This window comes from Acipenser ruthenus, chromosome 6 (assembly GCF_902713425.1).
Source record: "Acipenser ruthenus chromosome 6, fAciRut3.2 maternal haplotype, whole genome shotgun sequence".
Classification (NCBI taxonomy): Eukaryota; Metazoa; Chordata; class Actinopteri; order Acipenseriformes; family Acipenseridae; genus Acipenser; species Acipenser ruthenus.
The window spans coordinates 10,921,170-10,937,051 of record NC_081194.1 but is presented as its reverse complement, the minus strand read 5'-3'; the positions used below and the strand labels follow the sequence as shown (position 1 = coordinate 10,937,051).

The 15,882-nt window shown below is 35.3% G+C and overlaps 1 protein-coding gene across 1 annotated transcript in view; it reads right to left on the bottom strand.

Annotated features, from left to right (window-relative positions):
• Window positions 1-15,882, bottom strand: part of lmbrd1 (LMBR1 domain containing 1) — a 91,149-nt gene that overhangs the window by 59,640 nt on the left and 15,627 nt on the right. Inside the window, exons 3-5 of the mRNA XM_034019177.3 lie at window positions 14,910-14,973; window positions 3,897-3,994; window positions 3,171-3,238 (exon numbers count right to left, since the gene is read on the bottom strand). Coding sequence (XP_033875068.3) covers window positions 3,171-3,238; window positions 3,897-3,994; window positions 14,910-14,973 — 230 coding nt within the window. The remainder of the gene's footprint in view (window positions 1-3,170; window positions 3,239-3,896; window positions 3,995-14,909; window positions 14,974-15,882) is intronic.

Here is a 15,882-nt window from a genome sequence, read left to right as displayed (position 1 = left end):
TTTTTCATCCTAACAAAGAATTTAATAAAGGAATGATAAGGCCTAAAACACAAATTGTAAATTGCAGATGGGAAGTCCGATTAAAAAAATTAGGTACAAATATAAATGCCATTTTTACCAGTAAATTCTAGTAAAAAAAAATAAAAATAAAAATAAAATAGACGAGATACATTCTAATTCCAGAATGTATGCTCTGTTCAAACATTGGATATATTGTGTTGGAAATTTGTTACTGATTTAAGGCTGTGGACATGTGTTGTGCATAAATACAATTATAAACTCTTAAGGCTGCAATGCAAATAGATTGGATTTTAACTTCTATGCAAGGTCAAATATGAAGGCCGGGAGACTTTTCATTTATGTATACAAGTACCTGCTGCTATATAATGCATACACAGTACATACAAATAAAGCCCTCAGCAAGGCTTCTTCTGGCCCGTGGTAAGGCTCCCTCCTTTTGGTTTGCTACCATGATGTGTTGTTATATAAACAAGCAAGCCCAGTAAGTGTACTCTGCTGTTCTGAAAATTCAAACTGGCCTTGAATGTATACCATATTTTGTATATAAACATCCGTCTTCCCCGACTGAGTTTCACCATATTACAAGTCAAAGGGCTACTGCATCATCGCTCAGCACCTGCTGTGCTCCATCCAGGGATGCGAAATGGAGCACTAAGGCTGTGACTATCCTTTCACCTAAATAATAAATGATCTGACAAAATTGTATGGTTAAATTAACTTCTATTCAGGGCCTATCCTTCCCATAATATAAGTGATTTATTGTACATTTGAGGCTTTGGGTAGCAATGATTTTCATAATACATGCAAAAAGTATGTTTGCAAAATTCAGACTTAACCCAAGGAAGATACAAGAGTCCAAGGACAGAACAAAATCCTAATTATTTTGTACTAGAACTCTGGCAACAAAAAAAGTATATACAGTAATTGACAGTTCTTCATAAATTACTTTAATTAAGTCTGTACTGACACATAGCAAAGGACAGCACTTTATTCAGCTAAAATGGTTATTACAGCACCTACATTTGCTACAGTGTGATAGGGACACACTAAATAAAAATCAAGGGCACCTATGAAAATAGGATGTTAAATACTAAGTTACTGTGGATACAAGAAAAAAAAAAAAAAAAAAAAAGCACAAAATGTATTTCCCAAAAATCATCAATTAGAAAGTAACTGCAGTTGTAAAATGATCTGTTAAAATAACAGCATAATGCACAGGTATAACAGAGTTACACATTCATAATAATACCCTTCTCTTTAATAAAAGTAATGCATCTCCAACTGATTTATGATTCTCCAAGCGTAGAACCCAGGTAAGGTCAATAAATAACAAGGGCAGTACAGTAATATATTCAACACTGTTTCTAGGTAGAAATAGGGGATACAATGTAAGCACAAGTCCTTAACTTTAAATTCAAACCAAGTCATACAACAGGAGATGAAATTGAAAATCCTAACTCAAACCATGCTACAGAAGAGATACTGTATGTATGGTTCCTGGGCCAAAACAATGGTCGCCAAATCAAACTGTTGGGAGCAAGTTGGTTACTACCATATTCAACTGCTTAAAATACAACAGCAGCTTGTTATGATACTAAAACAGTAAATTAATATTGCACTCGTTTGTTGGCTCATTGTGCTGAACGGCTGCAAAGATTAACCAATGACAGCAATCAACTCAGCACGTTTATATTTGAGATACGTTGCAAGTATCCAAACTATTCTTTACTGTTTTTCATTATGGTGACATCTTCAATTGTCGTGCCTACTTTTTTGGCTAAAGAGAAATCAGCTTATCATTTCAAACTAGGGAAGCGGCTGTGTAATTAAATCATCATCAAACTCCCGACGGTAATACAGCCCCTCTGGACTTCTAGCCATTTGTATTCGATCAGATCGTTACCCTACTTCTCACACTTCAGTTTGATATATGTGCTATGGCAGCTCCTAGGGCATTTATAAATATTAACATATGTTTTTATGGGGAGAGGCAGCATTTCTTGTGTTAGGGGCGCTGAAGGTACCTACCCCCCCACCCCCCCAAAAAAAAACCACGTTGCTAACATTTTTTTAGGAGCATTAGCAACCATTTTTGTCGCAGTCCACTGCCCTGTAAAATCATTATGCACCTACCATACAGCCCTGGTGAACACACATACTGTAAATAAGAGGTTATATAGAACACTATAGCAAAATGTCAAATCATATTACTCTATGGACCTAGACATGCACCACTATGGATTTTATCAAGTTGTCTTTGTCGCATTTAATTAAACCGAGACCTGTGACACAGCAAAAAAAATATGCTTGCTCTAAGCAGTTACAAAATGCCTGCAGCTTACATGTAGTTTATTTTTAACACAAAACGCAACTCAAACCCATGATGGTGAGTGAGCAATGAAGGATTATGGTGGGGGTGTGGCCAGAGGTTTCACCTCGCATGTCTAAAATAGGCTTTTATTAAAATTAAAGAGAATCAGTGAAGCGCCACGAGAGTCCACATTGACTGATGCTGATTTGAAGCCGTGTCATAATGAGATGCATCATCTAATCTTTATCATGAACCTGAAGAGACAGCTAAAAATAAACACAAATCAACCTTGACATTACTGTTGCACAGAAATTTAAAAAATAAATAAAAATAATAAGTGTCATCATTTAATAAATGGAAAACACTTTGACCTTGCAAAACAAAATGAAATCTGTCCAAAATGTACCTCGACACCACTTGAATATTTAAGATATCATTTATTTACTGTACATGGTCACATTAATAGGGCAGTGTACTAAGGTTTGAAGGTTCTAGTTGAACACTGTATCAATGCTATAAAAACTACAAACTGAACATCAGTTGCATCAAAATGGAATCTCTATACTACAACGACAAAGAGTTGTTGCACTAAAATCCCATATGAATTTGCTATACAAAACTGAAAATGAAAATAAAATCTATGTTACAGACTAGGCTACTGGTCAACAGTGCTGGGGGGTGGGGGTGGGTGGGGGGAAATCAGTGGTTAATTAGGAACTTCTCTCTTAACTGTTGGGCAGAGAAGCTTACCTCTTTAGCAATGTGTCCTTCATAATGGAAAGTATGTGTTACTACATATTACAGTAAATGTGTGCATAGTCCTTGCAAAAACACTTACCCGATTAGGAGAAGAGCAGTGCAAACTATCATAAAGCCAAGGGTATACTTCAGGGCATTTTTCACTTGCTGTGAAGAAAAAATATCAAGTTGTATTTAATCAAGTGAAGGGGGTGTACTAATTAGTGTGTTACATATCACAATCCTCCATAAATTCAAACAATCAATCACAAACAACACTGAAGCCTAAAGGTTATTCAGCTTTATCTTGCTATACATGTTTAAAATAGTTAAACAAGTTACACAAACCACATTTATAGTTGCTATTATAGTTGCAAAATATACAGAAAAAATAGACAATGTATATTTATACTAACATTCTTATGCCATTTTCTGTATGTTTTAAAATCACAATTTCACCAGAAGTTTAAACCAGGAATACAGCAAAGCCAGTTCAGTATATTATGCAAATAGTTCATAGTCCGTAGCTATCAAGAGGCATACTGTGCTGGACTGTATTAGTCATTTATCAAAGCAGATTATTCTGCTCTTGTATAAAGGTTGTTCCACCTTGTATACACAACTGAACATATTTCCATGGCAGGATACTACACCTCTCATTATTACTAACAGATTTAGCTGCCAACATATTCTACAGGTTAGAGAATCTGAATTTTCACCGCTGTAGGTCAGTGTGTGTGCACTTGACAACAAAGACAAAGACACCTTCACACAGGTGCCATGTCAGAAGCATTTACAAATACCACCCCCCTCCCCGTGTACTTACCGAGCACCTGTTGATGTTATCGTCGTCCTTTTCTTCATAATAGAAGTAAACAAAGGGGATCCACAGGAAAACGCAGAACAGAATAATGGAGTACAATGCTAGAAAGAAAGAAAGAAAAGCAACAATAAATTTCTATTCTTACATTCAACTGACGTAAAAAGACCCCTGACAACAACTGCCTTGGTTCCCAGAATTTAACCCAGAGAACCTGTTGGAGTGTTTTTTGTGACCAGGTTATTTTTCCTTCCCTCATGACATGTTTGGTGTTGAGGGGTCTTCAGGATTTTGATACATCATGTTGTGTAGAAAAACTGCTTTTAAGCGGTCCTATGTCAGACCTGATCCGACATTGCAATTATTCCTATCTGGTCCAATGTCGGACCCTGTCCGACATCATCAAAAAGACACAAAAAATGGGTTTCTAGTCATTTTTTCTCCGGAAAAAGCAGAGAAAACCATTCAATGGCTGAGTGGGAGCGACAGGAGCCGACAAGCCGAAAAAAAAGGGCGTATCTCATGAATAGTCATACTTGACCCTGGCATCAGATAACGGCAGCCATAAGGAAACAAGCTGACTGCTGATGCATCAGCGCTCAGAGAATATTCCAGACATTTGCAGAGCTTTTTTGAGATGTTATAGTAATAAAATAATGACTTGGATTGCATTATTGAGGCGTTTGGTGATAAAACGAGTGATCAGGAGATGATCGATCGGTATGTACGACTATCAAGAGGTATGTGAAAAAAACAGCGAACGAAAGGGTGGGGCGGGGCTGGAGATGCCTAGTGATTGCTTTGTTGATATGCAGGGCCTTTTAAACCCGTTTGACTGTGGAAAAAAAATACTTTTAAACAGCGCGTCTAAAATTAACTGCGCGTGCGAAAATAAATTGGACCGGACGTGTCTGACACCACTTAATAAATGGACTGCTAAGGGTTAAAACACACAACATAGCAGCAATCTTCAGATAGACCTCAAGGTTAAGGGGGTAATAACCAAGGCTTGGTAAACTAATTGGTGATGTATTTCTCTTTGTTAACATCATTTATGTTCAGTTTTAGAAGTTGATATACAACTCAACAGCTTTACGATTGTTCTTCAAAATTCCATTCTGGTGATGTTTGAATAAATACAGCCATTTTTTGGACTACTGCAGTTCCTTTTCACAAACTTCAGAAATCAAAAACCATAGCGTATGGTGACAATCTGCTACAACGCAGCAATCTGATTGGTAACAAAGTATGTGATGGTGTATAATATACAATGCTTGGTACCAATTGTTCACTATCTCTATTGACACCATATCTACTTGCAACACACTGCAAGACTGAGTTAAGAAAATTCAGATATACTGTACAATATTCACTAATTTAAATTTTACAGATATGACTAGAAATCTTCAGCTCTTTGCATAAATTTGGCAGTTATACCAAGATTCATTAAGACATCCAATGGTGCTTTGCAAAGAATGTAAATAACGAGGAAGTCCTGAATGAGTAATTCTGAATCAAATAAATGAGAGAGATCTTTTAATATTAATATTCTAATAGAAACTTAATTAAACTGGAGACTGTGAAAAATATTTCAGTCAGGACCTTGGCTATTACCCTTTTTTCTTCAATTAAAAACTTTGGGCTACAAAGAAACAAATAGGCCTAATCTTCCATGATTTAAATAAGGCAAAGGAAACAACATTAGTACAGAGAAAATATGCTGATAAGTTTCTAAATGACTCATCTATTTGTGTATACATTCACACGGTAATGTTCTTACATACAAGTTGTTAACAGAATTGTAACCCTATGGACCCAAAAACAACTACCCCCTGTACATATCAGCAATAATAATCTGCCAGTAAATAAATCTGCTATGGTACAACTAATGCAAGCAATACCATCAGGGTTGCTTGGTACAGTTGCTATTCCTTGCACAAAACACACGGATGTGCAGTCCTTTTCATCTGTCTTATCAGAAAGCCATCAAGGCAACACACAGGAATAAATAAACCAACGTTCATCGTACTTCTGAGAAGTACGTCGAGTGCTCCTTACAACCTTTTCAATCCCAGCTGACTCATGAGAGGAAACAAACGAGATACAGAAACTACACAACACACCACAGGCATATGGCGAGGCTTATTTCAATGGACAATATTAATCATAAATGTATGAATATTTACAAACCAAGGGAATAGTCCAAAAGGCATTACAACACCATCCTTCAAGCTATTACCAGAGCTATAGTAAAGCACCTCTGACCATAGATACATTGTATCTAATGAATCCCCTTGGCAACATTTTAAAACATAAAATAAAATAAAAGTTAAATAAAATGCTAAATGGTGAAGTTGGATTAAATTCATCATTTAAAGCACCAGGTTTGGCCACCTTTGATTACAGTACTGCATTCTGTTCATCAGAAAACATAATATTTGTCTTCTTATATAAGCTGTTTGCTAAGGAGCAGAAGACAAAATATACATGGGGGAAAAAAAAACTGAACATTAATCTTGCTTTTTTAGAAATGTGTTTTTACATCCAGTTCTTTTTTTTTTTTTTTTTTTAATCTCGGCAGACCACACAATAGTAGTATTGGTGACTGAAAAATAAGCACACAAAAAAAAAAAATCAAAAAAAAAAATCACTGCAATACTAAGAATAACCGTAGACTTGCCTTTCTTTGTTTCAATGTGATGGGCTTGGTCACTAACAAGGCTAACATTGCGGGTTATGTCCGCTCTGTTTATGGAGCGATTGAGACCAGCAGAGAGGCTTCATTCATTTTAAACCCCCAGTTTAATGTTTACAACAAATATACTGCTTTGCTTCGTGCATCCAACCAAACTACAGCCGTATGTTAATGTAACACAACGCACACCCATAACATTGTGTGTTACTGTACAAGCTGCACGTGAGTGCAATTTACAAAAACTCCCTAATAACGAATACATTTTAGACCTTGTAAAACTACATACTACAGAGAGATGACTTTTTTCTCCATGTTTGCAATGTCTTCCTGCATCTGTAGCTGAGTTTTTAAGGTTTCAATTATGTAACCTTTCCACGGACCACTTGAAAGGAGCCAGCGGAACACAGATTGAGAACCACTGATGCAAGGGAACTTGCAACTGCAATCAAATAGTTTGTATACATGAAGTAAAATGGATCTGTGAAACTGTGTGATCTGTATTATTGATGAGGTAAAAAACAATGTGGCAGTGTAAAGGTTGAATACCTGCAATGTAATACAACATCCACATTAGGTCAGTATTTAGAAAACCATGACAATGTATGTATGTATGTATGTATGTATGTATGTATGTATGTATGTATGTATGTATGCTTCAATTTGGTAATTTTTTTATACTCATTGCTGACTTGAAACTGCACTACAGTAATCCGTCGCATATCCGGCGGACATGTAAAAAGTCAGATGATCCTGTTTTACACACAGCTGTAACAATTACTATATTTCACACAATTATTGTTTTGAGATTCAGCTTTTAGTAGGGAGCTCCCCTAAATCCCTTTGAAAGATACAGGATATTAATGCTTGTGACAGAGTAGCCGTCTGCTGTGTGGGTGCGTGCATTCGCTGCTGAGTGACATGCAGGAGATCGAGACAGAGTTTGAAGTTGATACGCCCCACAGGCGAACAGTATTTATTTACATATCAACACACTTAATATCTCATGTGACACTACCAAAAATGGCTGCGCAGGGAGCAGATACAATGCAGCGCACGAAAACTTTGTTAGGATCTACAATATCTGAACTAATCTTCTCTGTTCAATAATAAACTAAAGTGGCTTAAGAGGTTGACCATGGCGGATAAACAGTTAAGGCGGCTATGTGACGGGCGGATACACGACGGATTACTGTATTTGGTTAAGAACGTGTGCTAAATAAAATAAAACTGTTAATGTTGTAAAAACTAGTAGCCAACACTAAGGCGGATGAAAATGTCAATAAATAAGAATACAGTTGTGCAAGTCAAATGACCATAGTATTACAGCCCTCTTATGTTAACGGTCAAAGTGAAGGGTTATACTGTATACTGTTCTCACCCCATAACATTAAAAATATAAAGTTTGCATCTAAAATGGTTTATGAGAAGAAAAAAAGTAGTTGAAATAGAGGCGGTGGCGATGGACAAGAAAAAAAAAAAAAAAATGTTAGCTTCAATTGGTAATATTTTTATATTCAGGGTTACATATCATCTAGCTGGGAATCCAGTTCATGCAGTAAAATTGTATACCTATATAACAGTGCTTTTTCTCTTTGATGTAAATACATTGATCACTCTGGCACATGGGCTTTTTTTCTTGATGTGAGATACTACATGCCCAACTGACAAATTAAAATGTATAGGACAGTCTGGCACAGTCCCCTACAATATTAATAACAACTGAACTGCTGTTACCCCCTCTCTCCCTCCCCATTTTTACATACAAAATGCAAATTTACCGGTAACATTTTAATAATATACCGAAATTGCTTAAAATTCGTACCCACTCTACATTACAATTTAGCAAGATTCCAAGAGCAAACCATGCAAGGAAATATTAAAAGAGCTCTGCAGATATGTGCAAGCAATATTACATCATGTTTTTTTAAGCTTCAGGGATTTCGTTTTTCAGCACCCACTTTGCCGCCCACTTAAACAAATTATCAAGCACTACTTGCTTGAAAACATAGGACTGTTAGTCTCATGCAACACAATGTGAAAAGGAATATAAAAATGGCAGTTCCAGGTAGCCCTGAATATTTTAAACGAGCCATCTTCAGTTGTGTACCTCACTGCTCTATCAGTTTTTATTTTATGTAAAAAAGATTTTTCAAAAGCAATACTATACTGGGTGCGGACTTTATGAGGTCTAGGGAGATGTGAATCTGACAGTAGTATGAAACTGGAATGAAGAGGCTGATTTTGATCGCACTGCTGATTTTTTAAAAATGTAATCAATGTAGTTTTGTTTAGGCAATAAGTTAAATATCAGGTTGCAAGAAAAATGAGAGCTTGATACGCTCTTTTATACACATGTACAGCTTATTTAGATGCCTGTGAGGGGCAATTCATGAGTCAAACAACAAGGGTCCGTTTTTCATTGTGCTCCAGTGTTTTCTTCAACAAGTACTGAACACATAGTGAAATGGGGTTGCATAGTAACCATATACTGGACGTAAAACCAATTTTTTATCATCTGGGAGGCACAGATCTGGAGGTGGTTTTACATACTGTGCTGTTTTGAAATGACAGAAATAACTTGTATAAAACATCTTTTTGATCACTGTACATTTTGTTTTATTAATCTATAGATAGAGTTACATCCAGTTCTTAATTTTTACAAGACAAGCCTATATTTCACTTTAATAGGAGGTTCTCGCCAATTTATCGTTTTCCTTAGAAGAACCAAGCACAGTGAATAGTCGTGTAATTGACTGCCACAAATGTGTAAATCTGTGCAGTCTATTAGTTGTTTGCCATGTGCAAGGTGTGCTACAGTAGAAATCAAAAGAAGAAGATTCTAGTTTATAACTTGCAATTGTATCGAATTCTCACACACAAAACAAAGGTCACACAGTGGTTAAGAAAGCATATGGTAACAAATCAAAGACAGGGTTGTACCACTTTTAGTAACCGTTTAATTACAGGCGCTAGAAGACACTGGTAGTTGCTCTATTAAAGGTATCTCTACAAACAAATTGCCATAAAGGCATCTTAAAAAAAAAAATAAACAAAATGTTAAAGTGTTATCGGAGCCTTCAGAGTACAACAAGATCAATATTAGCTTTGCAGAAATTGATTCAACCGATTCAAATTCTAAACAGTATTATATTTAAGAAAAAAAGCTTATGGACTATCTGAAAATGAAATTTCACAATTGCCTCACTTTTGATCATTAAAAAAAATAAAAAATAAAAAAGGAATAAAAAACACCCCAGTGATTAAATCAATGTTAGCCCTAAGAAATCAACTGCTTTGCTTATTTGTTCTCTTGGAATAGCTTTTGATACTGCAGGGTTAAGACAATTCTTATTTATTTTATTTTTTTCAAAACAAGAAAACTATTCTGCTGAAACACCAGCGACTGGTATTTAGAGACATTGATTAATTCACTAGCCTTACATAATTCATAAACCATTGTTATGTATTGTAAAAACTGTAATTTCAGATAAGTAAATTTGTTATTAGTATCAATATCGACTGTTTTGGTCCTTATTTAACAAAAATTTTTAAAAGTATAGCAGAGTAAATCTGAAGAGTGATAAAACTACAAACAATGCAGTTAATTTAATTGATAACATAAATAAGTAATAATAACATTGCTAATAGTCTGTGTCTAAAAAAGGAAGAAACGGCTTAAAATAAATAATAATTTTACATAATACATTAGGTTGTCAATATAATATATTTCTCTCTCATTTTCTCTGTCCAGTTCATCCAAGTAAAAGACTGGAGATTATGCTTGTAATAATCCTAGCACGTGTATTTCTTCAAAAGGAGACACCAGTCTGTAATGTACAAATATACACAAAAATATAATGCTGCAATAAAAAAATAAAAAATGCAAATGTCACCTTCAACTGTCAATTTTCATGGTTGGAAAACAAAGCTAATTATTAAAGTTAGAAAGTACTTGGCCTCCACCTAGTGGTGAGATGATGCAAAACCAGCTGCAGAAAACATTAATAAAAAAATATATATATACTATATATAATGTTACTAAAATGCTTTAAGGAGAAATATGAAATGGATGTAAAACCAACCCATGTAAAATAAATGCTTTATACAATAACATTTTCATTTTGTAGCCAAGATTCTCTCTCAGCAGCTCTGCAACCTTTCCTGTTCATTTCAAGCCATCACATTTAACTGGGCACATTTACTCCAGACCTTTATTTATTTATTTATTTATTTATTTTTTTAAAGCTACTTCAGAAGCATCCATGCACAATCAACATTTGCGTAACATTTGCGTCTTGGGGCATGGTTTACTAATGTGTACTTGTGCAAATCAATTCATTAAGTGCTCAGACTCAAAAAAAAGTGCACGACTGCCCTTTGGTGTTGCCACTGCATAATTTAACAGAATTTGCATATTATGTTAGTTTTGTGTGCATTTTATATATTAACTTTTGTCATGTGCTTTCCTGTGCTACCAAGTACTGTGCTGACTGACTACAACAGTTCTAAAGATCCCGCAGGGACATGCAGTACATTTCTGCTCGACTTTTGCATTATATACTTTATTGCTTTTTTTCAAACTGTGAGCAATATCTAATTGTGTATTCCCAATGCAAAAAAAAAACAACCAAAAAACAAAAAAAACCTGTTCTCAATGAAATGCGCACACCATGTTCTACACATCAATTAAAATAGATTAAATTATCTTTTTTTAGCAGTATTCCCCTTTTTAATCTGTTGAAGACCATTTGACTTGACTTGCATGCTATATTTCAATTTGGAATGTGCAGATATCAAAGACCATGCTTCAGGTGAAAAAAAAAAATCCTACTTATTCCTGGTACCTAAAGGTTTCATGAGTTGTAGTTCAAACTCACTCCAATGGTCTAGCCAGGGTGCAGTAACTATTTAAAATATTTCATATCCTAAATAAAAACAAAGTACAAGCTACTCTAAAGACACTATTTCACAGAATTATGGGAAGTAAACATGGACCGATTATTCTTAAGAATACAGCACAGCTTAAAATAGTGTGTTATATAGGGGTGCAACAATTAATCAATGCATCGATTATTGATCATCTGTCCTTAAATTTCCCAAGCTTCGATTACATATTGGTTTGAAGTATCCTGTTGCTGGTTTGCATTAAAACCTTGAGTGTGTGAGAGTGCGCTTCTTTTAACGCTAGTATGGTAGATTAGCGCGTTGCTAGGATACACTTTAGGCCTCTACATTTGCATTGGACAAGCCAAATCAAAAGTAGGGCTATTCATAGGCAGCAGTGTGGAGTAGTGGTTAGGGCTCTGGACTCTTGACCGGAGGGTCGTGGGTTCAGTCCCAGGTGGGGGGACACTGCTGTTGTACCCTTGAGCAAGGTACTTTACCTAGATTGCTCCGGTAAAAACCCACTGTATAAATGGGTAATTGTATGTAAAAATAATGTGATATCTGTATAAATGTGAAATAATGTAGAATGTGATATATTGTAACAACTGTAAGTCGCCCTGGATAAGGGTGTCTGCTAAGAAATAAAAATAATAAACAATAATATTTCACATTTTCTTGATTTAAAAATTAAGGCAATACGTGTTTATTTATTTATTTTAAGTCTATTAAAATCTACCAATTACCTTCTTTTGTTTCAAAGCATGTTGTGTTCGGATTATATGGCAATATTATACAACAAGAAGCGGAATTTAGTACGATAGTTAAATTAGTCACGATTTATGAGATTAATTCAAATGTTTTGCTTTGCTTTTGGACATAAAATGTTAACAGTAATGAACAACCATAGTTCAGATAGAAATGACATCTGTTAAAATATAGTATTTTTTAAAAAAAACTAATGCTTATTCTTTATTTTAAAAAATAAAACATGAATGCATCGATTATTGTTGATAAATGTCTATACAATAATCGAATACAAAATTAGGGTGCCAATTGCATCACTAGTGTTAGAACATTGGTACTTTATTACTATGACTGCTCTTATAATACTAACCTTAAAAATAAATATAAATAAAAAGCTCCTGTAGGCCTTGAGGGGAGCAATACTCTAGCTTTTCTGTATTTATACACCTGCTAGGTACAGTTAGCAAAAAAATATATATCCAGTGTAGGTTGTGAGGTATTTCTATTGAACATTAAAATAAAACGTCCCACTACAATTTCTTGCATTTTTTTTCTCAAAAGTTAAATGTGCCTTGACTCCTAGCTTCATTAAATCTTGAGCACATACACAATATAATTTTTAAAACAAGTCGTCTGAATGCCTGCCAGCAACTACAGAGCTCACAGTATAGTTTACGACTTCAGATTGATCCATGTCCAATTTTGTTAAGGACAGTGGAGGTTAAATGGAAAAGGGAAAGCAAAGGTAGTACATCATTTTAAAACATGGTTGATATTCATGATGGTTCAGTGCTATAGTAGTTCCAGACGCTTCGGTTTCTGGTGGCCCCAAGCAGTATGTTATTTATCAATGTCTAATTTATCTGTAAGCTTGCTTTTATTTATTTATTTATTTAATTTATTTCTTTAAATGTATGTTATATTTTTGAAAAGTTTTACTGCAGAAAAAGCACCCTATTTTACTGTCTACCCTAATCACAATTTATTTCAAATTCAAAGATACAACAATACAATAGAATAGCCCTCACCTTCATGTTGTTCAGCAAATATTAAGAGTTTCCAATAGGGAAAGCAGGTTGGCACAACATGTGCCAAGTAAGCAATAACATGAGTTGTACTAATATAATCCACGTTGAGATGCAGGGTTATATCACCAGAGAAGTGGGTTGTATAATTTGATTTACATCAAATAGAACAGCTTTGAGGACAGTCAAAGCATAATTAATTTGATTTTCCAGTGTTGGTACAGTAAGAAAGTATTTTCTTAAGTGTGTTAATATCCGGACCACTGATGGGGCCATTGTAAATTCAAGTACAAAATCATCCTTATCTGTCTGGAGAACAAGAACAAAAGTGTCAGTAAAGCCATATACTTAAGAGTGTGTCTGGTGCATCTTATAAAATGGGTCTTTCCCGTAGCGGTCCATTTATTCAGCGTGTCTCAGGTGCGTCAGGTCCAATTTATTTTCACATGCGCAGTTTATTTTAGATGCGCTGTTTAAAAGTATTTGTTTTTACAGTAAAACAGGTTTAACAGGCACTGCATATCAACAGGACACTCAGTACTGCATCTCCAGCCCCGCCCCACCCCTTGTTCACTATATTTTTCAAATATCTCTTAATAGTACATACCGATAAATCATCTCTTGATCACTCGTTTTATCACCAAACTCCTCAATAGTGCAATCCAAGACGTCATTTTATTACTATAAACATCTAAAAAAAGATCTGCAAATGTCTGATATTCTTTGAGCGCTGGATGCGGAAGCAGCTATCTTGTTTGTTTATGTCCGTGTTATCTATGTGATGTCAGGTCTATCAGTATTCATGAGATATGCCCTTTTTTATTTTTTTCGGCTTCTCCTCGGCTCCTATCGGTCTCACTCGGCCATTGAATGGTTCTCGGCTTTTTCCGGAGAAAAAACGACTAGAGACCTGTTTTTTGTGTCTCTTTGATGATGTCGGACAGGGTCCGACATTGGACCGGAAAGGGAAAATTGCGATGTCGGACCAGGTCCGACATAGGACCGCAAAGGGTTAAATACTCTATCCTGATTGGTCAAAACAGGTCAAATGGGGGTGTGAATATTACAGCATATTCCCATGGGTTGAAACTTTTTTCAAAAAGGGGCAAATCACTTGTAGATAGCCATACGCCAGTAGAATTTTGAAAAAATAAAAATAAAAAACCACGGTAGGCGTATTTAAATTTATATTAAAAGATATGACTAACCACATTTAATATACAATTTTGAAAAAAAAAAAACGTAGCCGTATTTAAAATTTGCAATAAAGATGACTGACAAGTTATATCTATGCAGCATGGCAACAGACAACCATTTCTAACTTGCAGTACAGTTATATCAGCCAGTTAAGAATCTCTTCCCTGATCTCAGTGACTAATCCATGACCAGTTGTTTCGACTTTTTTTTTTTGTTTTGTTTTAATAATTGTATTTTCTCCAATTAATTATATTTACGTGTATCATTCTGCACAACTGGCAATAGGCACCTTGCACTCAGTCTTAAATAGAGGACAAGGAATGCATGGGCATAAAGACTGAACTGCTACATCAAAAACACTGCATTTCCTATCCCTGTTCTGTAGACTTCAGTTTGAGGTGCCAATCCAGCACATTACAGAAGTACACATGTTTAAAAGGAAGCACAAAAAATAAATAAATAAATACTTACTATAATATCCATATAATACAGTGTCCTCAATCTGCTCTCTTGTGACATTGCTCGCAGCCCACTCCTTTATGGGAGAAAAGAAGATGTTTAAATTATACATTAAACGTTTGAACATAGCAGATCAGGGAATGTACAGTTGTTTGAGCATTAAATAAAACCAAACTGCTTATAGAAGCCATAACATCAAAAGGGAAACTTGCTTGCAAGCTGGTTGTTATGTGGTCACCACATGTTGTTTATTTAACTAGTGGTTTGCCTAATATATGTACAAATGCTTATATGTGAATTTCAGCCTATCAAATAAACTGACTTCCTCACAAGAATCATGCCAAATAGGTTACACAGAAAGTGTAAGTATTTCATTTATTCATCATACAAAACAAGCCCTGTAAAGCCCAAACAAGGTGTAAATTAAATATCCACCTGCATGGCATGTCATCGTGCCATGAAAAGTATGTCATGACCTTTTTCCAGAATAAAAAACAATCTTATAAGAAATGTCTACACAAATAGTCTTGTTGAAACTGAAGAGTCACAATGACCTACTATGCCTAAAGGATGCCAATTATTTCTTGAAACAAAATGACAAGGACCAAAGGCTCAAGATCCACACCAAGGCTCTGGGGATACGAGTGCCCACATGGTTTGTGGGGATTTGGTTTGCAATTGTCTGTATCCCAGGGACATGAGTCTGTCTGCGACGCGGGCCGCCCCACCACTGATTTTTTAATTTATTTTTTTTTATTTCAATTTGTTTAAATCATGCAGGCAATACAGCTGCATTGTGTGAGGTGCAAGCTTCATAATGTTAGTAAGCTCATGCTCTGCATTGTACTTCCTGCTGTGGAGTACTGGAAAACATGGACACAGGAAAGTCTTGGATCTGATCATACCGAGGATAGATAAAAAGGGTCATGAGGAAAATGAATACTAAAAATATTTTAAAAAAATACTGATTTTTTTGTAGGTTTCC